The 20,863-nt window shown below is 38.2% G+C and overlaps 2 protein-coding genes across 3 annotated transcripts in view; one reads left to right on the forward strand and one right to left on the reverse strand.

The window, feature by feature from the left end:
* LOC149174412 (nicotinamide adenine dinucleotide transporter 1, chloroplastic-like) overlaps positions 1 to 20,863 on the reverse strand; it is a 237,082-nt gene that overhangs the window by 60,269 nt on the left and 155,950 nt on the right. Inside the window, exons 4-5 of one of the 2 annotated variants that reach the window (XM_089419330.1) lie at positions 13,304 to 13,367; positions 13,025 to 13,134 (exon numbers count right to left, since the gene is read on the reverse strand). In XM_089419330.1, the coding sequence (XP_089275456.1) occupies positions 13,025 to 13,134; positions 13,304 to 13,367 (174 nt within the window). The remainder of the gene's footprint in view (positions 1 to 13,024; positions 13,135 to 13,303; positions 13,368 to 20,863) is intronic. The other variant, XM_089419332.1, reaches the window with a different exon arrangement.
* LOC149174414 (uncharacterized) lies at positions 9,021 to 11,746 on the forward strand. The gene is made up of 2 exons (XM_089422592.1): positions 9,021 to 11,422; positions 11,547 to 11,746. The coding sequence occupies exon 1, from the start codon at positions 9,482 to 9,484 to the stop codon at positions 11,168 to 11,170; it is 1,689 nt and encodes a 562-aa protein (XP_089278718.1). The 5' UTR covers positions 9,021 to 9,481; the 3' UTR covers positions 11,171 to 11,422; positions 11,547 to 11,746.

The raw sequence follows: 20,863 nt of genomic DNA on the forward strand, positions 1-20,863 counted from the left end.
CTGACAAATTCTCTTCAACCCTCAAAAGATAAGTATCTTATATCTCTCTTCCTCAATTATTATTGTTGTTGTTTTTGTTATTAGTTAGTGTCTTGTCCTTGTTCTTTGGTTGGGTCATAAGTGTTTCTTCCATGACCCCCAGTGAGGGTTGCAGGTACATTGTAAAGGTTGCTAAGGCTTTCTCAGCAAATGAAAGCATTGGGATGAATGAAGCAGAAGTTTATGGCAAGAGGATTCTCCCAAGAAGAATCACAAACTCAACGTTGGTGTTTTGAGCTCAACAGGGAGAAATTGTACCAATACTTATCATCGTACCTAATGGCTAGAAGAGCTCCTAGTTAAGAGGAAGCAAGAAGACCAACAAGTTTGAAGAATGCCATAATGAAGACTATGTTGAGATTTAAGGAGACTCAGTAGTGAATTTCAAGTGGATCTACAAGTATGTGGTAGATGGCAACATAGAGAAGTACAAAGCAAGATTTGAGGATTCTCCCAGAAAGAGGGAGAAGACTATGACAAGAAATTTGCTTTAGTTGTCTAGTACACTTCTGTTAGAACCATTATCATTTCTATTGCTTTGAAAATCGCACGAAATGGATGTAGATATCACCTTTCTCAATGGATTAATTGAGGAAGAAGTGTACATAGAGCTACCTCAACGCTTTGAGGTACATGAGAGGAAGTTTCATGATTGCAGACTAAAGAAAGCTTTGAACGATCACAAGAAGACATGTTGGGTTTGGTATTCTTTGTGTCATGGATATCTAAGTCTTCGTTGATCTTGTTATATAACTTGTTTCTTACGGGAGCAAAAGGACTCGTGTGACAGAGGGAGCAGCAGTGGTAGGAGGATTTTCTTCCATGATAGAGGGAGTTGTCAAAGCCCTACTTTAGTGTCAAAAAGAGTTGACATCTAAGTTCGAGATGAAGGATCTTTGTTGGATATTTTACTTCTTGGAAGTAGGAGTATGGCAAAAGCTGGGAGGAGCAGTTAGGATTGCCAGAATAGGATTTGTTTCAATGTTAGAGGAAGCATTCAGTCAAAGTGACTAGAAAATAGTTGTGGCAAAACATGTATTGAGGTACCTGCATGGTACAATTAGATGTGAATTTAGAAGTACAGCTACAGAGAGATACAAATTCAGATGACACATAGTGTTGAAGACAAGAGGAGCACATCAGGATGATGATTCAGTTTGGATTCTACTTGGGAAGGAAGCAGACATTTGTCGTACGCACGACTGTAGAGACTGAGCATATCGTAGCTAGTTTGGCGAGTTGTGAAGCAGTGTGGCTTCAGTAACTACTCGCATGATTGTTTGATCAAGTGCAGGAGACAACCATAATGACAGATCGAAGCACATTGAGATCAAGTACCGAGACATGGTACAGAAGCAAGCAGTAAGGCTCCAATGCATTTCTACAGTTGAGCAGGTCGCTGACATTCTCACAAAGACCCTATCCTAGGGCGAAGTTTGTACACTTTAAGGGCAATCTTAAGAAGACTGTATGCTTCAGGGACAAGCTTGAGAAGTTTGTTTACTTTAGGAACAAGTTACAATTCTTGAGAATGTTTTCCTTAGTTAGAGGGAATGTTGATGCTGTTAAATCAAGAGGCAAACATTCTCCCTAGTTCAGAATATAGGCAAGTCAAAATATTTACCAGGGGCCAGAAAATGTGGCTAGGAAGAATGAATCATAAAGCATCAAAGGCCGAAATACTCCCTAGGTGGGCGAGTGAGTACCACTAGCATAGCGTAGGAGAGTCACCATGCAATTAGCACGCAGGAATGGTAATAACCCAAGGTTTCACCATAAGTCACAGGTGTTGACCAGGTTCTGAGTGACGAGTTGGATAATTGGTGAATTGCTCCAGGTGACGACTCGTTGAGCATGATGTTGATGCAGGATGTTTTCCACAAGTAGTGCATTGTCACATCAACATAGCTAGCTCATACAATCTTTCCTTACAAGAAATTTTTCAATAAGAGAACATCTAGAAAAGTCATTATGAATACCTCCCTAGCTGAGAGGGTATGTTGGATTTTTGTAGCTATGGTTGGTCTTCATAATTAATGTTTTAGCCCTTCAAATAATTGTAATAATAAATACAAGACATGTTCTTCATGTCGGCTTCAAAAGCGGGATTTTTGAATTTCTAAAATTGAAATTTTGACTCCAAGAATGTCAAGTTGGCCTTCCAAAAGATCAAGTCGGCCTGACCCTTCGAACAACACTTCGAGTTCATCCAATCACTATATATATTATATACCCATTAAGCTTCATCAATTGATATACACGTCGAATTACTTCTATTCAAGATAAGATACACTTTTGTTCAAGCGAATGAGTAGAAAGACAAGGGCAGATCGAGTTTAAAGGGTATGTCTAGAATCAGGGTAGACTTAATCTCTAAAGAAGCAGCAGACCAATCTCTGAGGAAGCTAAAATTTCAGGAGGCTGAATTTGTCTCTGATTGACCAAGTTTGACCAGGTATGTTTGTGGTCAGTTTGACTTTGTTTTTACTTGAAAATTAGATTGTATCTCTTGTTGAATTGAAAATTTTCTCTAAGGAAAAGGTTGTTGGGCTTTTCCCCCAACTTGGTTTTCCCAAGGTAAAATTTTGTGACTCGTGTCTTTGGCTGCCTCTTTATGTCCTACCAGCATTTTGTTTTCACTGCTAAGGTCTTATGTGTAATTGTTTTATGATGAATGTGAATGCAAGAAAAGATTAATATAAGAAATCATAAGAAGTAATTATCAGATTAGAAGATCCTTGAAAACTCAACACCATTAACCGACTTTTGTGGTCATCAGTTGGAAATTAATAAATTTACTTTCCTATTTTCATATTTGTCTACTTCATCTTCCATCAAGTATACATTCTGTTATGAATTTAAAATTCATAAAAATTAGATATTTTAATTAATGCAATAATAAATGAATAATTTTGAATCATTAAATTAGTTGTTCTAAATGAAGAGACAGTACACCCAACAGACATGTCTCTCTGAATAGGTATGGCCAGTCAACTCCTATTTATGGAGCACCACCATAGCCTTGTACTCATCAATTCGTTAATTAATCAATAAAATATATTACAAGTCAATTGTATCTAAACTTAAAAGCTTCAGCATATAGTTTTATGCTCTAGTGGTATCAGAGCCGCAATCCTCTGGTAGCAACCACGCTCTCTGCAGGGCGACGACGCTCCACCTTCATTTTTTTCTTCCGCTTATTGTGGTCTCCCGTTCCATGCGTTCGACAACACCCATCAATCCGTTCAGTCATTCTCCCTTCCCCCTGTCACAGTACACTCATCAACCTGCTCTTTGCATTGTTCAACAATCCGTCCCTTGCTATTTCTCAACGCCAACACTCTACAGCCACCTACAGCGCTGTGATACGACAGTGTTGGCTTCGTCCGCCCCTAGTGTGCCACGTCCTTTCCATTTTCCGCTCCATGTCCGTCTGTTTTCCGCTGTGAGAGATAACAAAAAAAATATTGTGGTCTCATTCGAAAGGAACAGGAACGTGATATCATTGTAGTCATGGTAACTGACGCAGTCAACCGGAAGTTAACCAAGCGGATGGTCAAGGTCAAGCGTCGTGGCCGATGGTCAATAGGTCACGCTGATGGGTTAACGCACTACCGATTAACATAAATCATATTCATAATATATTTATATTATAATATAACTCAATTTAATTAAATATATTTAATTAATTAAGATATATTAAATTAATAATAAAAAAAATATTAAATTATACAAAAAAATATTAGTAAATAAAAAAAAAATTATTATTATTATTATTATTATTATTAATAAAAATTGGGTCCACTAGGAAGAAAAAGAACAAAATGGGTCATGATGATAATTCAAAAAAAATTCAAGAAGAACTCGACAGCCTGCGGAAATGCCTTGACGATGTCGAAAGGAAGCAAGACAAATTTGGGAAGACTCAAAACGACATGGCACAAAATATCTGAGCCATAAAATACATAGTGAGCCAATCTAATAAAAGAGCCAATCCAACTTCACCCACGCAAAGTCCCCAAACCCCAAAAGGAGAAAATTCGCCAGAACAGGAGTTCTAAATGCACGAAAAGCTGTGAATTCTACAAATACACTTTGAAGGAAGCCAGTACTATACCAAATCTTCTGAAAGGAACCATCTTAAAATCAAAAATGAATTACCTAAGTATGATGGTAAGAACTATAAAGGTGTCGTCATATGGGTAAATAAGATGGATGCCATTTTTTTAGAGAACTCCCCACTCGGCGAGCAAGAAAGGGTCATGACTACATCCAACTACCTAGAAGTAGAAGCGTATGATTGGTTTCTGTGGTGGTCGTCTAAATGCACAGGTTGCTCGTTCAATTGGCAAAACTTTAAAAACGCCCTGCTAAAAAGGTTTTATGATGAGGATTAGTAGCAAGATTAGCAGTAAGATAACTGAAACAAAAAGGATTAGAAATAAGATAACTGAAACAAAAAGGATTAGCAGTAAGATTAGTAGTAAGATAACTAAAACAAAAAGGATTAGCAGTAAGATAACTGAAACAAAATGGATTAGCAGTAAGATAACTGAAACAAAATGGATTAGCAGTAAGATAACTGAAACAAAATGGATTAGCAGTATGGCAAAGAGGGTTCTTAGATGAAGAGTTGTTAAAAATGTATCATTGTGGCCTTAAAGATTACATTCGCAAAGAATTAAAATTGCATAAACCCAAAACCATTAAGGATGCCAGACACGCAGCTATAATTATCGAGCGGAAATATAAACTCCACAAGGCACCATATGCCAATAACGAGAAAACTAACAGGTACTCCAAAGGGAATTCAAGTAAACCATCGTTAGAGAACACTAGCAAGTACGTTCCACCACCAATGCGAAATGAAGGAAAACAACAATCTAGTGTTGAAAGGAAAAGGGATGGCAAATGTTGGAAATGCAGAGACAAGTATTACGCAGGACACAAATGCGCAACGCAAAAATTATACAACTGCGAAGCTGAACAAGAAGAAGAATCTTTAGAAGGCAGCTCTGACAAGAGAACAATGAAGAAAATGTAAACCCTAGTCCAGAATCAGAAGAAGATATGCCTCGAATTTCTTTGGCAGCCATCATAGATATAGCTCGGCCACAGACACTAAAGCTTAAACGTCACATCAAGAAACAAAACATTATCGTTATAATAGACTCAGGGAGTACACACAACTTCGTAGATATCAATGTTGCAAAAAGACTGAACATTTTTGCTTAACCTGTAGCAGATTTAAAAGTTATGGTAGTAGATGGAAAACATATAGATGGAGTAGGCAAGTGCCATAAAGTCAAGTTGCAACTAAGCAAATATGAAATGGAGTCTAGTTTCTAAACAATCCCCCTAGGGGGAATAGACGTCGTTTATGGATACAATGGTTACAAACACCCGAAATAGTTCATTAAATTCAAATGGGATGGAAGGGTTGTATGGATTCCAAGCTCCACCCATTCAAGTCATCTCTGCTCAACAGATGAAAAAAATTATCCGCAAGGGAGCCCCAGCATTTTTCGCACAATGTCAGCAATAGGAGTTATTATGGGTAGAGGGACTCACCATCCATCAGAAATTTCATCCTTGATCCAGAAATAAGAGAAGGTTTTTCAAGATCTACCAATGAAATTGTCCCCCTGAAAGGCAAATTGAACACATCTTCGAAGTTAAACCAGATTCGACACCAGTAAGCGTTAAGCCATATCGTTATCCCCATCACCACAAGACAGAAATAGAACGATTAATACAAGACCTACTGAAGCAAGGAATCATTACGAAAAGTAGAAGTCCATACGTTGCACCCGTAGTATTGGTCAGGAAGAAGGATGGAGCCCTCTGATTATGTATAAATCACAGAGGGTTAAACAAAATCACTATCAAACATAAGTTTTCGATTTCGTTCATTGATGAAATGCTAGATGAACTACACAGTGCAAAATACTTCTCCAAATTAGATCTAAGATCAAGTTACTACCAAATACGAGTAAGACTAGAAGACGTCGAAAAGACAACATTCAAAACTCATGAAGGGCATTATGAGTTTAAAGTTATGCCATTTGGATTAACAAATGCGCCAGCCACCTTCCAAGCAACCATGAATGAACTTTTCACCCATATTTGTGGAAGTTTGTATTAGTTTTCTTCGATGATATTCTGGTCTACAGTAAGATGTGGAAGGAGCATCTCAAGAATGTGGAAGAAGTATTGTCTGTGTTGGAGAAGAACTAGTTCTACGCCAAGCTATCAAAGTGTACGTTTGGGCAAAAGGAAGTTGAATACCTAGGACATGTTATATCCAAGGAAGGAGTCCAAGTGGATCCCAACAAAATCAAGGCAATCAAAGAATGGCCCAAACCCAAGAACATATCCAAGCTGAGAGGATTTTTAGGCCTAACCGTGTATTACAGAAGATTTATAAAAAACTATGCACATCTGACAGCACCCCTAACTAATTTGTTTAAGAAGAATGTTTTTCAATGGAATGACCAAGCAGACAAGTGTTTCGAGAATTTAAAGGAAGTAATGTCAGCCACACCAATGTTAGCGACTCCTAACTTGTCCAAACCGTTCATAGTCGAATGTGATGCTTCAGGATTTGGAATTGGAGCCATATTAATGCAGGACAACCAACCTACAGCATTTGGAAGCAGAAAACTTAATAAACGAGAAGGCTTAAAATCAACATATCAAAAGGAGATGCTTGCCATCATACATGCTTTAACAAAGTGGCGCTAATACTTGCTTGGGAGTAAATTTTCAATCCGAACCGACCACAACAGTCTTCAATTCTTACTTCAACAAAAGACATTATCAACAGAAGTGGATGGAGAAGTTGTCAACTTTCGACCTAGAAATATTGCACAAGGAAAGGAGAATGTCGTAGTTGATGCACTCTCACGTAAGGATGACGACAACACAACATGTGCTGCCATGATAGTTGTTCCGGAATGGTTGGACAAATACGAGCCGAGTACGACAAGGATGAGGATTGTGATTCCATGATTAAGAATATCAATCAACATACCCATTTCGAGTGGAAGAATGACATAATGTGGTACAAAGGTAGAATTTACCTAACACCAACATCCAAATTTAAGTTGAAAATTCTTAAAGAATCTCACAATTCACCTGCAGCCGGACATGTCGGGTTCTACAAGACTTACTACAACGTTCGACAGTCATTCTATTGGAAGGGCATGAGCAAGGAAATTCAGAGATATGTTGCAGAATGTGATATTTGTCAAAGGAATAAGAGTGAAAATATTCCAACCCCAGGTTTGTTACACCCGCTACACATTCCCAACTAGAAATGGGAAGAGATTTTGATGGAATTCATAGAAGGACTACCTACGTCTGACAGTAAGAACAAGACATTTGTCGTAGTCAACAGACTCACTAAATATGCCCATTTTATGGCCATCAAAAATACAGACACAACTAAGAAAATTGCAGATATGTTTTGTAAAAACATCTACAAACTACATGGGTTCCCCAAAGTCATAGTGAGTGATAGAGACACAAGGTTCAAGGGTAATTTTTGGAAGGAATTCTGCCACCAAGCAGGAATATATCTCAACAAGAGTTCAGTTTATCATCCCCAGACAGATGGTCTAATTGAGGTCGTGAATAAGTACTTGGAAACATATCTTCGTTGCTTCGTCACTGATAAACAAAATAAGTGGACTCAGTGGCTACACCTAGCGGAATGGTGGTATAACACCACCTACCATACGTCAGCTAAAATGACACCTTTCCAAGCTCTCTATGGTTATGAACCACCCAGATGGAAGGATTTTGCACTACTTGATTCTAGGGTTCCAGCTGTCAAAAACCACTAGAAGAGAACCAAAGGATCGTTAACTTATTAAAAGAGAATCTAACGATGGCACGTAATACAATGAAACAATAGGCTGACAAACATCGCACTGAAAGGGAGTTTGAAGGAGATTGGATCTTTGTTAGACTTCAACCCTATAAGCAGTTGTCATTAAAACAAGAAGGAAAAAATAAATTATCACCTAAATATTATGGTCCATATCAAATAATCAAAAAAATAAATAGCGTGGCTTATGTGCTGAAGTTACCTAACAACTCTCAAATCCATAACACCTTTCATGTATCAAATATGAGGAGAGTACCAGGGCAAAACCAAGCAGCTCAAACAGAAATACTAGAGACCGATGAAGAAGGAAGAATCGTCCTAGAACCAGAAGGTATACTCGCTACCCGAGAGAAGGTAGTACGGTCCAAAACAATAAAGGAGTACCTTGTCAAATGGAAGAAATTACCAGAGGAAGATTCATCCTAGGAGTCAGAATGTTTTCTTCAGCAACACCCGGCGTTACCCATGCTTTGAGGACAAAGCATTTTTAAGGGGAAGGCAATGTTATGAATTTAAAATTCATAACAATTAGATATTTTAATATTATTTTAATTAATGCAATAATAAATGAATAATTTTGAATCATTAAATTAGTTGTTCTAAATGAAGAGACAGCAGTCCCAACAGACATGTCTCTCTAAATAGGCATGGCCAGTCAACTCCTATTTATGGAGCACTGCCACAGCCTTGTACTCATTGATTCATTAATTAATTAATAAAATATATTAGAAGTCAATAGTATCTGAACTTAAAAGCCTGAGAGTACAGTTTTATGGTCCACATTCTTTCATGTAATTTTTTCATTTTGCAACCCAAACAGTTAGCACCAGTGTTGCACACATCGCGATAAAATCGCGATTAAATCGTAAAATCGCGATTTTTTAAAATCGCCGATTCAAAGCGCGATTTTTATCCAAAAAATCGCCTCTTTTTTTTATAGCGATTTTTATCGAAAAAATCGCGATTTTTTCGATAAAATCGCGATTTTTTCGCTTAAAATCGCGAGGGCGCGCGGCAGCGGGGTTTTATATGGAAAAAACGAAATTTTTTTTATTCATTCAGCAGTCCGCCGCGGAGGAGAAGGAGAAGAAGTGAGGGAGAGGGTTGCCGTCGGTTGTGGGAGCGAATCGAAGCGATTTTAGGAGGAATCCAAGCCAAGATCGCCAATTTGTCCATAAACCAGGTATGTAGATTAATTTTTTTTTGTTTTGGTTCTATAAAAACTTTGTTTTTCATTGTTTTTAAAGAATTTTTGGAAATTTTTCATTGATTTGGGATGGGTTATTTGTTATGACTATGAGAACCAATTTTTGATTTTTATTTTCTCATTTTCTTTAAACATTGCTTATTTTTTTTTATTTTTCATTGTTTTTTGGCATTTGGTTGGGTAACTTGGGTTTAGAAATTGGGATTTTGGAAATAATTAGCTTGTAATTTTGCAAATGCTAAATTGTAATTTGTATTTACTATTATCATTTATGTAATCCTAAATTCCTATTTCCTAATCCTTATTTTTCCATAGGTTTGCAAATTCAAAATTCAAAAACAAACATGCCAAGGAAATTGGATCCTTTCTGGGAATATGGTGACCCTAAAACTCCGAATGATAGACAAAACTTGTATTGCAAGTTGTGTGGAAAGGAAATATTTGGGGGGGTGTACAGGTTGAAGTTCCACCTTGCACAAATCCCTGGACGTGATGTGGGGCCCTGTCTAAAGACAAATGCTGAAATTATCCAAAAAGCCATGAGAGCATTGGGAGAATTAGAGCACACTAGAGACGCCAAAGAAGAACTCAAAAGGCAACTAAAAAGGTCAGTTGAAGGAAGTGGGCCAAGTGGCACAGGTTCTACTGCAGCGTCAGTGAATCCGGTAGCTGCATCATCATATTTTGTTCCTCGAACCACACCTGGTTCACAACCAACTATTGGTTCAATGCTAAAAAGAACTGAAAAAGAAAAAGCTGACAAGTTGATGACAAAATTTCTCCTCTGGAGTGATATTCCTTTCAGCATTATAAGGAATAATCCATTTTTCCAACCTACTCTTGATGCTGTTGCCAGTGTTGGCCCGGGGTACAAACTCCCTTCTCTTCATGATTTCAGAGGCCGGCTTCTTCAAGATGAAAAGCGTGACTGCACCCAAAGATTGGAGGATTTTAGGGCATCATGGGCACAAACAGGATGCACTGTTATGTCAGATGGTTGGACTGACCAAAAGGGGAGAACCCTTATAAACTTCTTGGTTAGTTGTCCCTTGGGGACTATGTTTATCAAATCTGTTGATGCAACTCATCAAATGAAAGATGCAAAAACTTTATGTGATTTGCTGGATGTGTTTATTTTGGAGGTGGGTGCAGAAAATGTTGTCCAAGTCATAACGGACAATGCTGCAAATTATGTTGCTGCTGGTAGAATGCTTATGGACAGGCATCCTACTTTATTTTGGACACCTTGTGCTGCCCATTGTATTGATTTGATGTTAGAGGACATTGGGAAAATTCCCTTTGTCAAAGAGGTTGTTGACTCATCAAAAAGCATCACAAAATTTATTTACAATCACACATCTGTGCTTAGCTTGATGAGAAAATGCACCAACAACAAAGAGTTGGTGCGCCCCGCCATTACACGGTTTGCGACGAGTTTCATATCTCTTCAATCCCTCTTGAATTCTATGTGGGATTTGAAGAGAATGTTTCTTTCAGAGGAGTGGCGTGCTTCGTCAATGAGCCGCAAACCAGAAGGAGAGGCCGTCTGCAGACTAGTTTCATACCAGGAGGACTTATGGGCGGGAGTGCAGGAGGTGTGCGCTGTTACAGAACCTTTGGTAAAGGTTCTTCGGTTGGTTGATGGTGAGAAGCCCGCAATGGGCTATTTGTATGAAGCCATGGATAGGGCCAAAGAAGCCATTCGGTCCTACTATGATGACAAGGGAGATGATGGGTTCCAGAGACAACTCCTTCTATGGAAGGTCATTGATGAGCGATGGAACAACACACTCCATCGTCCCATTCATGCTGCTGGCCTTTTCCTGAACCCTGCATTTTCTTATGCATGTGGGTTTAATTTTGATGTTGAGGTCGTGGAAGGATTATTAACCTGTGTCCAGAAGATGGTGAGAACTTCAGAAGAACGTATGGAGGTCTCTAGACAAATTGAGCAATATAAGTTGTCAGCTGGCACATTTGGCTTTGAGATGGCTGTCATTGATAGGACGGTTAAAATGCCAGGTATTTTTTAGTTTGTACTATGTAGTATGTACTTTGTAACTTTGTTTCAAATTTCATTGTTTCTTCAAATTCCATTTTTTTCTTATGTTTATTTAAAATTTTCTTTGTAATTTTGTTGTAGACGCATGGTGGAAGATGTATGGTGGCAGAGTCCCCCTTTTGCAAAATCTTGCCGTGCGGATCCTCAGCCAAACATGCAGCTCCTCGGGATGTGAGCGCAATTGGAGTGTATTTGAAAAAATACACAACAAGAAGCGCAATAGGTTAACACTTAAACATTTAAAATATTGCAAATTTCCAAATAAATTTTTGAATTCATTAAAGTTTTAAACAATATTTTTTTTATAATATTAATTATTAATTTATTATTTCATGAACTTTGTACAGGTTGGAGTCCCATAGACTTAATGACATGGTCTATGTCTACTACAATCTTCGATTGTGGGTGAAACAACTAGAGAAGACACCTGATACGGAAGCCATCTCATTGGATGGGATTGACACCACTGCTGAATGGAGGGTTGAGACCGAGAGGCCTCTCATGGATCCCACTGAGGATTGGTTAGTGCAGGATGAGGGGGAGGAGGAGGGGGAGGAGGAGCAAGAGCAGGAGCAGGAGGAGGAGGAGTTGGAGGAGCAGGAGGAGGAGGTGACACCGCCTACCCGGGCTACCCGGGCTACCACTACCACCAGTAGAGGACGTGGTCTCCGTCCACCTCAGCCTCCTGTAGCTGCTACTACTAGTTCTTCAGCTTCTAGAGCACGTCAGACTCCACTGCCATTTCCACCACCACAGGCACCAGCTTCTACATCTAGAGGGAAAGAGAAAGTTGTGACATTTTCTCGCAAGAGGGGCAGAGGAAATCAATAGGATTAGACTTTCATTTTATTGTATATGACATTATGACATGATGAGATACATTATCATATTTTTTGTTGATATTTTGAGGCTGAGTTGGACTTGGGACTCAGGACTTACTATTCAGGACATGATTCAATGTTATGTGTGATTTTAGCGCTAGAAATGATATTGAACATCTTATATATTAGTTTTTTTATCATATTTATGTGTCAATGTATTTATTTTATGTTGTAGATGGTTTAGATATTAAAAAAATTGAAAAAAATTGAAAAAAAATGAATATTTTTGTGCCAAACGATTTTTTCCCGCTTTTTTCCGATTTTTTCCCGATTTTAACGATTTTTTCCGCTTTTTTCCCGGCGCCGATTAAATCCCGATCGCGATGTGTGCAACATTGGTTAGCACAAATGGTTGCTGCCAAACTTTCTAAGCATTTGACAGTTCTACAATGCAGGTGCCTGCTTCAAATCCCCCCAAGTGAAGTGCACTAGTGTATGCCAACAGGCTTACCACAGATGGCATCCACAAAAGAGGAAAAGCATCATCCCTTGGCTTTCCCTACAAGGTTTCCCTGAGAAATGTAAGTTTTTAATTTGCATACTATCTTCATGTTAGCAGAGCATCCCCAATAATTACAAGATATCTAAGCATGGAAAAAGCTTGTCCAACCAACATATGACCTTTCCTATCAACAAAATCTCGACCTAGGACATCATATTCAGCAAGAAGAAACTACTTGCTCTCTATATCTAACATTTTGAGAAACACTATGTCAAATGCTTCCATGGTCAAGTATCCCTTCTTTATGAAAACTGAGAACAAATATACTATGTAAACCTATCAAAACATGTAATCTCATTAAACTTCAAGTATTTTTGAAGTTCCAAGTTCAATACTTTTAACATAAATTACCAGTTTCAATTTTCAACGACGTTAACAACTACTAGAGTAAACAATGTGATTTAATTCATTTAACGCATATGTTATATATCAGCGTACTTACCTGAAGCCTGGTCTTTACAACCCACAGAGGATTGGTCACTATGGATGTAGCAGCTCCTGCACCTACTGCAGCTATCATATTGGCTCCTACTGAAATTTCTTCACCCGCATCTAAAAAGAGACAAGCATACACTAAAATGTAAGGATGCACATAATACAAGGCATACGCTATGACTAAAATTCCAGTTGAAGGTATATCAAATCAAACAGCAATTGATGGCAGAATTGATAAAAATTTCTAATTAACTGAAGCAAAACTGAAAAAAAAAAATCAAAATACCTTCTGCATTACCTTTTTGTCGTTGTAAAAATTTTTTCAATTGACCATATACAGTAAAGTACACCTGCAACTCATGACATATGCACTTAATGTAAGGACACCTTAAGTGATCAAATTCATGAAAACGTCAGGAAAAAACTTTACATATCTCAAAACCATATGCCAAAAATGCATTAGACATGTAACTAACAAAGAGAGTAAAAAATGAAAAGATGCCATCATTATCCCTTACTTTTGTTCGATATTTAAGTTCAAAATGTACTTGTCCACAACATCAATGAAGTAGTGCTACAGTTAGGAATCGTGTATTTGCAATTGAAAACTGAATTCATTATTTATACCCAAAAATCATGGTCACAGTCGTTTCATCAAGAAAGGAGATTTTAGCCATGTAGAAACCATGTGCTGAAAAACCATTAGTGATAAACCTAAAAAGAGATGGAAAATGGGCAAGAAAAAGGCAACAAGTAAAGCCTGAAAATCCTTAACCGTCTTCTTCAGCTACAATCAAAGAGGTTAGGTTATAGAATGGTCAGGATGCTTGGAATCATAAAGTGGGGCTCATTATCTACACTAAAAATTAAGTCAGTCATTGATCCCCCATGCATATCATATATTTCCCATCTGTATGTTACAGATTCCAAGAGATACAAATAAATGCATTTATAAATCACTCTTCATTAGATGTACTAGAAACAGCACTATATCATATGAAACATTCCCCATTCATGAAGATAGCAGCCGAAGGAGTGCAGTACTACTCTGGATCCTGTCTGTTTACTAATATTTTAAAGTTTTTCACTCGCCTAATAAAGGGAGGTCATAACCTGGAACCTTTTATCCATGGATATGGAGCCTTGTCTAAAACGCCAAAGCAGAGTGCTCAGCAACATACCCATGTCATTAAAACTTTATTCCTGTATATGAAGATGTAACAAGTCACAATGCACAGCACACAAAACCGGGATAGAACTCATAACCCTTTTGCAGAACATAGACTCACAATTACATACAGTCCTGATGAACAGTGCACCAGATCCATATCAATAATATTCTTCCATTATACAGAAACAAACTTCAATCTACACAACCAGAAAACAATTAACTAAATGCCTAACTATTTATTTGGTTGAATTGAGGCTTCTGTGATCCATAACAAATTATCAGAAGAAATTTCGGCGTAAATCACATTCAGAAAATCATTGTCGACGCGTTTCGAACCAACCAGTGTGGTTCATCGTCAGGACGAGTTTATGCAGGAGATATCAGGATAAAATTCCCAGTCTGGCCACCTCTATTGTGTGTCTCACTCAATGTCCCTGCTGGGTTAGGAACCATAATCAATACTGACAGGTTAGCATTAGATACCGTCCACAAATGCGCGGAAGTGTCCGGGAGTTTTCCCGCTATTTTTCCGTTGGAAAAAAATAGAGATGAAGAAAGAAAACGGGAATAAAAAGGTACCAGAAACAACACCATATCATGTGAAACAATCCTCACTGATTCAGATAGCACCCAAAGAGTCCAGTGCTACCTTGGTTCTTGTTTGTTCACTGACAATTTGCACTCATGTAATACAGTAAATTTTAAAAACGATAAAACATAGACTGCCAATTGTATACACTGTAAAGTCATAAAGAAGATTGCACCAAATTTGAATCAATCATCTTCTTCCATTATATAGAAGCCAACTACAATATTCACTACCAGCAAACTATTTAACTAAATGCCTAACTAACTGATCCGAAAAGGATCTGAAGTATTTCCTCATCCCAAACTTCATAATTAAATTTTCGCAAAGTTTGAATTAATTGTCCACAGCCAATGCCATGGGAAATATGAAATAACTCATCTTGATGGTTGGCCTTTCAGGCAACCCTATTAGAAAAAGAATGCTGCTGGAATCAAAGGACAATGAACAGAAGACAATGAGAGCTGAGGAAATGAACAAGAAAGGGCAGCTGCATATGGATGTCAGGCTAAGGATACGATACATGGTTGAAGATCAAAGGTTGTCCCTGATCCAAAGCTATCCGCAATTTCGCCAATGACTAAGAATGCATTAAAACTTTGATTGAGAATGCATAGCTCAACTTTGTAGCAATTTCTTGACCAAAATAAAATCCCCATCGAATGCTGGTTTTCCCATTTGGGTTTCCAGCGTAAAATCTCTGTATCTATTGTGACTTTCATTTCTATGCAATTTCTTCAATTTTGTGCCTCCATATCAATGTCTAGTTCTGGTGTGAAAATCACACACTACAGCACCATTCCAATCACAGGTTAATGAACTGCTAGGTTGCATTATCCCCAGCAATTTCTCTTGGCTGTTTAAACCTCATGCATTTTATACCCTTATGCATATTGTATTATCTCCTATAGCCAAACAACTCTCTAACTGGAACACCAGCATATTTTCCTTGAGATGACATAATATTGTAATGTATTGGCAGTGAAGCGTAAAGTTTGCTCTCTTCAAAATACATTAATAACAGTGATCCCACTCTTCATTTCATTTTGACTGCATTAATGTGTAAAGAATAGACTCCAGCATTCTGGGATGGGCATTCACTTATCTGTGTGTTCACTAAGGGAGTCTGCAAACATGTCACATTCACAAAATTGGCCCCATCCTTAATCATTTACAGCACCCAAATACCCAGCATTAATCAAACACATTGACAATGTGCTTGGATTGCTATAATAAAGTAACAGTTTGCATGTTGTGTAAACCACATGCTACAGAGTCCTTTGTTTACATAAACAGAATTGTTGTTTGTGACTGTGAAGGGACTTTCAAACTTTGAACCATACAATATACATTGTTAATGCATTATGAACAGAGAAGACAAGTAACATTCATCTCGGACCGACTGAATTCTGGTAAGGTACGGGTTTATGGCCTTCCCTTTCTGCATCTGGATGAGTCTCAACTTCTCTAGGTACATCTTCCACTGCTCGAAAATACCCTGGTATAACGTGGAGAGAGCATACCACATCTGTTTGGCATTATCTTTACCAGCTATATGTGAGACTATATGATCCCGGACTCCATCTAGGATCAACCACTTGGCCCGCGCCATTTCCTTCTTATATTCTTTCTGCTAATCTGCATCCTGGGGAACCGCCACTACAACATCAATGTAAGCTTTCAGGCCATATTCATCTAGAAGAAAGGACATCCTTACCTTCCAGATGACGTAGTTGGAAGCTCCACCCAACCTGTCCTGATCAGGAAGCCCAGCAGTGGCCATCTCAATGAATTGTCGAAAACTTCCTCTTTCTTTCCGCTCGGTTGCTGCTTTGCTACTCACACTCCCTTTTGGAGTGAGAAGATTGGCACAAACAACTTAAAATTTTGGCAAATTCATATTTATTATTATTAGAAAAGATAGATGATGATTACAATTTGTGAGAGGCCCCTGGCTTTATACTCCCTTGTGTTCCTTTTGGTGAATGGGCATGATCTTTGATCATGCCCTTTGCCTAATAACTATTAATTAATTTTCCCTTTGCCTAATAACTATTAATTAATTTTTTTTTATATAACATTGTCATGCCCTTTGCCTAATAACTATTAATTAGTTTTTTTTTATATAACATTGTCTTCCTCCCAAAAAAATGCTTTGTCTTCAAAGCATAAGTAATGATGGATGTTGTTGAAGAAATGCTTCAGTCTCCCAAGAAGCTTCTTCTTCTGGTAAATCCTTCCACTTGATCAAGTATTCCTTGATTACACGAGAATGAAGCTTCTTTTCTCTAGTGGATATGATACCTTTTGGTTCTAAAATGACCCTTCCTTCATCATCTAAGGATGTAAGCATTGTTTGTGTTGATTGATGGTCGCCCAGTGCCCTTTTAAGGCAGGATACATGGAAGACATTGTGAACACGACTTTTATCCGGAAGGCTTAAACTATATGCAACTTGGCTGATCTTTTTGTTGATCTGGTATGGTCCATAGAACTTTGGTGCCAATTTATTTTTTCCTTTTTGTTTCAAGGACAACTGTTTGTATGGTTGGAGCTTGACAAATACCCATTCTCCAACTTCAAATTCTCTCTCGGTTCTGTTTTGGTCAGCTTGTTGCTTCATATGGTTTCTTGCATTATTTAAATTTTCTTTTAGGGTTTGGACGATTTTTTGGGTTTCTTCTAGTTGGTTTTTAACAGCTGGTAGATTTGTTTGGACGGTAGCTAGATCCTTCCATTTTGGAGGTTCATACCCATACAAAGCTTGGAATGGAGTCATTTTGCTGAAGTATGATAAGTAGAATTATACCACCATTCAAGGAGATGCAACCACTGAGCCCACTTATTTTGTTTTTTTTGTAGCGTAACAACGTAGGTAGGCTTCCAAACATTTATTGACAACCTTTGTCTGTCCATCTGTTTGAGGGTGGTAATGGAACTCATATTTAGGTAGGTTCCTATATGGTTGAACAATTCCTTCCAAAAATTACCCTTAAATTTGGCATCTCTATCGCTCACAATTTCTTTCGGAAAACCGTGTAATTTATAAATATTTTTGCAGAATATCTCAGCGATTTGTTTAGCTAAGTCTGATTTCTTCATTGCAATAAAGTGAGCATATTTGGTGAGTCCGACTACTACGAAAATCTTATCCTTGCCTTTAGATACAGGTAATCCCTCAATAAATTCCATCGATATTTCTTCCCATTTCTGATTCGAAATGTTTAAGGGGTAAAGTAATCCAGGTGTCGTAATATTTTCACTTTTATTTCTTTGACATTTGTCGCATTCTACTACATATTTCTAAATATCGCGACTCATCCCCTTCCAGAAGAATGATTGTCGTGCATTGTAGTAAGTTTTAAAGAATCCTACATGTCCGACTGATAGAGAATCATGTGACACCTTGAGTACCTTGGATTTAAACTTGGGGTTTGAATTCAGATAGATTCTTCCCTTGTACCATAGAATATCATTCTTCCATTCAAATTTTGAGTTGTCTGGAAGGTTATTGATTATCACAGTTATTTCTGGATCCTTGGCATACTCACTTCGAATCTCATTAAGCCATTCACGAACAACAACAGAGATTGCAAGTAATGTTGTTTCTTCGTCCTTCCTAGACAGGGCATCTACTACTACATTGTCCTTTCCCCTTTTATGTAATATCTCCATGTCAAAGGCGGCAATTTTTTCAATCGATTTTTGTTATTCTTCAGAAAGTGTTTTTTAACAACGTAAACTTTGAAACGGGAACTAATACTATTACCCGTTTCGTAGAGATAGCAAAAAGTTGACCCGATTTTGAAAAGGGGCGATGCAGAACACACATTTTTTTAGAGCATCGTTTTTGGCACTTTAAATAACCGATACGATTACCCGTTTCATAGCGGTAGTAAAAACGTGACCTGATTTTGAAAAGTGGTAATGCATAATACAATTCTTTTTTTAGAGCATATTTTTGACACTTCAAATTTTCTTATGTATCAAATATAAATATTTGTTTTTAAGTGTTAGTGATTTTCATGTTGATTTTGAAACGAGATGATGCAACGTGTTGTTGCAGCATACCTTTTTTTAGAGAACTTATTTTTCACACTTTCAAATTTATTATGTCCAATTTTTTTTTAAATTATGATTACTTAACGAATTTTCAAGTTGTTTTATTTTTCTTTTTTTAAATGTTGATTACTTAAAAAAACAAATATAAAATTGTATATAAAAAAAGACAAAAAACAAAATAAAAAATGTTAAAAAAAAAAATATCTCATAAACCATAAAAGAAATTGGAAAAAAAGAAACAAAATTTAAAAAATATATATATATATATAAAATTAAGTAAGTAAAAATAGAAAAGTTAAAAAAAAAACATTAACAAAAACTAGAGAACAACAAAAAAAAAAATTAAAAACAAACTAAATTATAAAAAAATAGAAAATTAACCAAAAATAAATTAAAAAACTAGTAAAATTAATATTAATAACATTAAAAAAAAAAACTAAAAAAACTCAAATTATAAAAAAAAACCAAAAAGATATGAAGATTTTAAAAATATATATAAATAACATTTAAAGTTTTAAAGAAATATGTATTTTTAATTCAAACAAAAAAAAACTTTTTTATTAAGATTACATTTTTTATTTAAAAAATGTTAACAAAAAAAATTAATGATTAAAAAATTTAAACAATTTTTTTTTTAATTTATATAAAAAAATTATTAAAAAAAAAAATTAAACACAAATTTTTTCATACAAATTTTTTTTTAATTTAAAAAATAAATTATTAGAAAAGTAAAAAAAAATTAAACAAATTTTTTTTATTAAAAATTAAAACATTTAAAAATTAAAAATTAAAAATTAAAAAAATTATTAACAAAAATTTGTTTTTTTTAACGTATTTTTTTATTTAAATTAATTAAAGAAAGATATAGTCAAGCAAATAAAGAACAATCAACAAACAAAACAAATTGTGGCCTCTCCACTCGCCCACTGCCTGTGGTGGCGCAGCCCTAGGCACAGGGTCGCACCACCACAGGCACTAGCAGGCAGAGGGGCAATTCTCATAACCACCCATCCACCACCCATGGTGGCACGGCCCTGGGTGGAGGGCCAGTCGCCCGTGGTGGCATGGCCCTGGGCGGAGGGTCGCCGCTCGTGGTGGCGCAGCGCTGGGAGGAGGGCTCGCCGCCCATGGTGGCACGGCCGTGGGCGGAGGGTCTGCGTGCAGGGCGAAGGGGCGATCAGCAGACGGGCGGAGGGGCGATTCTCAACGCATGCCCTCCGCCCAAGGCTGCGCCCCCACGGGCGTCGAGCGGGCGGAGCCCTTCGCCCAGGGCCGCGCCACCACGGGCAGCGGACGAGCGAATGGTGAAGGGGCGAGCGGAGGGGCGATTCTCCTCCCAGGGCTGCGCCCCCACGGGCGGCGAGCGAGCGGAGCCCTCCGCCTAGGGCCGCGCCACCACGGGCAGCAGACGGGCGAATCGCCCCTTCGCCTGTCTGCCCCCGCCCATCCGCCGCCCGTGGTGGCGTGGCCCTGCCCCTCTGCCCGTCCGCCGCCGCCCGTCCGCCACCCGTGGTGGCGTGGCCCTGGGCAGAGGGCTCCACCTGCCCACCGCCCGTCCGCCGCCCGTGGCCCGTGGGGGCGCAACCCTAGGTGAAGGGCATGCGCTGAGAATCGCCCCTCCACTCGCCCGCCACCTGTGGTGGCATGGCCCTGGGCGGAGGACCTATGCTGAGAATGCCCCTTCGCCCGCCCGCTCGCCGCCCGTGGTGGCACGGCCTTGGGCGGAGGGCCTGCGCTGAGAATCGCCCCTTCGCCCGCCCGCCGCCCGTTGTGGGGTGTCCCTAAGCGGAGGGCCTACGTGTCAATGACTCCGTGATGCAAGCAGATCAAGAATAAATCTCGCAGATGCAGAGCAGGGAGCTATAGAACTCAATACCAAAACCAGAAAATAAGAATGAAACTCAGATAACAACACATAACACTTGGCTAGAGCAATTCTTCATTAATTTTCGAATGATGTTTACAATGCAAGGCTCAGCAATATATAGCCTTTGAACCGGTAATCCGGTCATAACTTTTACCGAAAA

This window comes from Pinus tabuliformis, chromosome 4_1 (genome assembly GCF_031772625.1).
Source record: "Pinus tabuliformis cultivar Carrire ecotype Pingquan chromosome 4_1, CPIR1, whole genome shotgun sequence".
NCBI lineage: Eukaryota > Viridiplantae > Streptophyta > Pinopsida > Pinales > Pinaceae > Pinus > Pinus tabuliformis.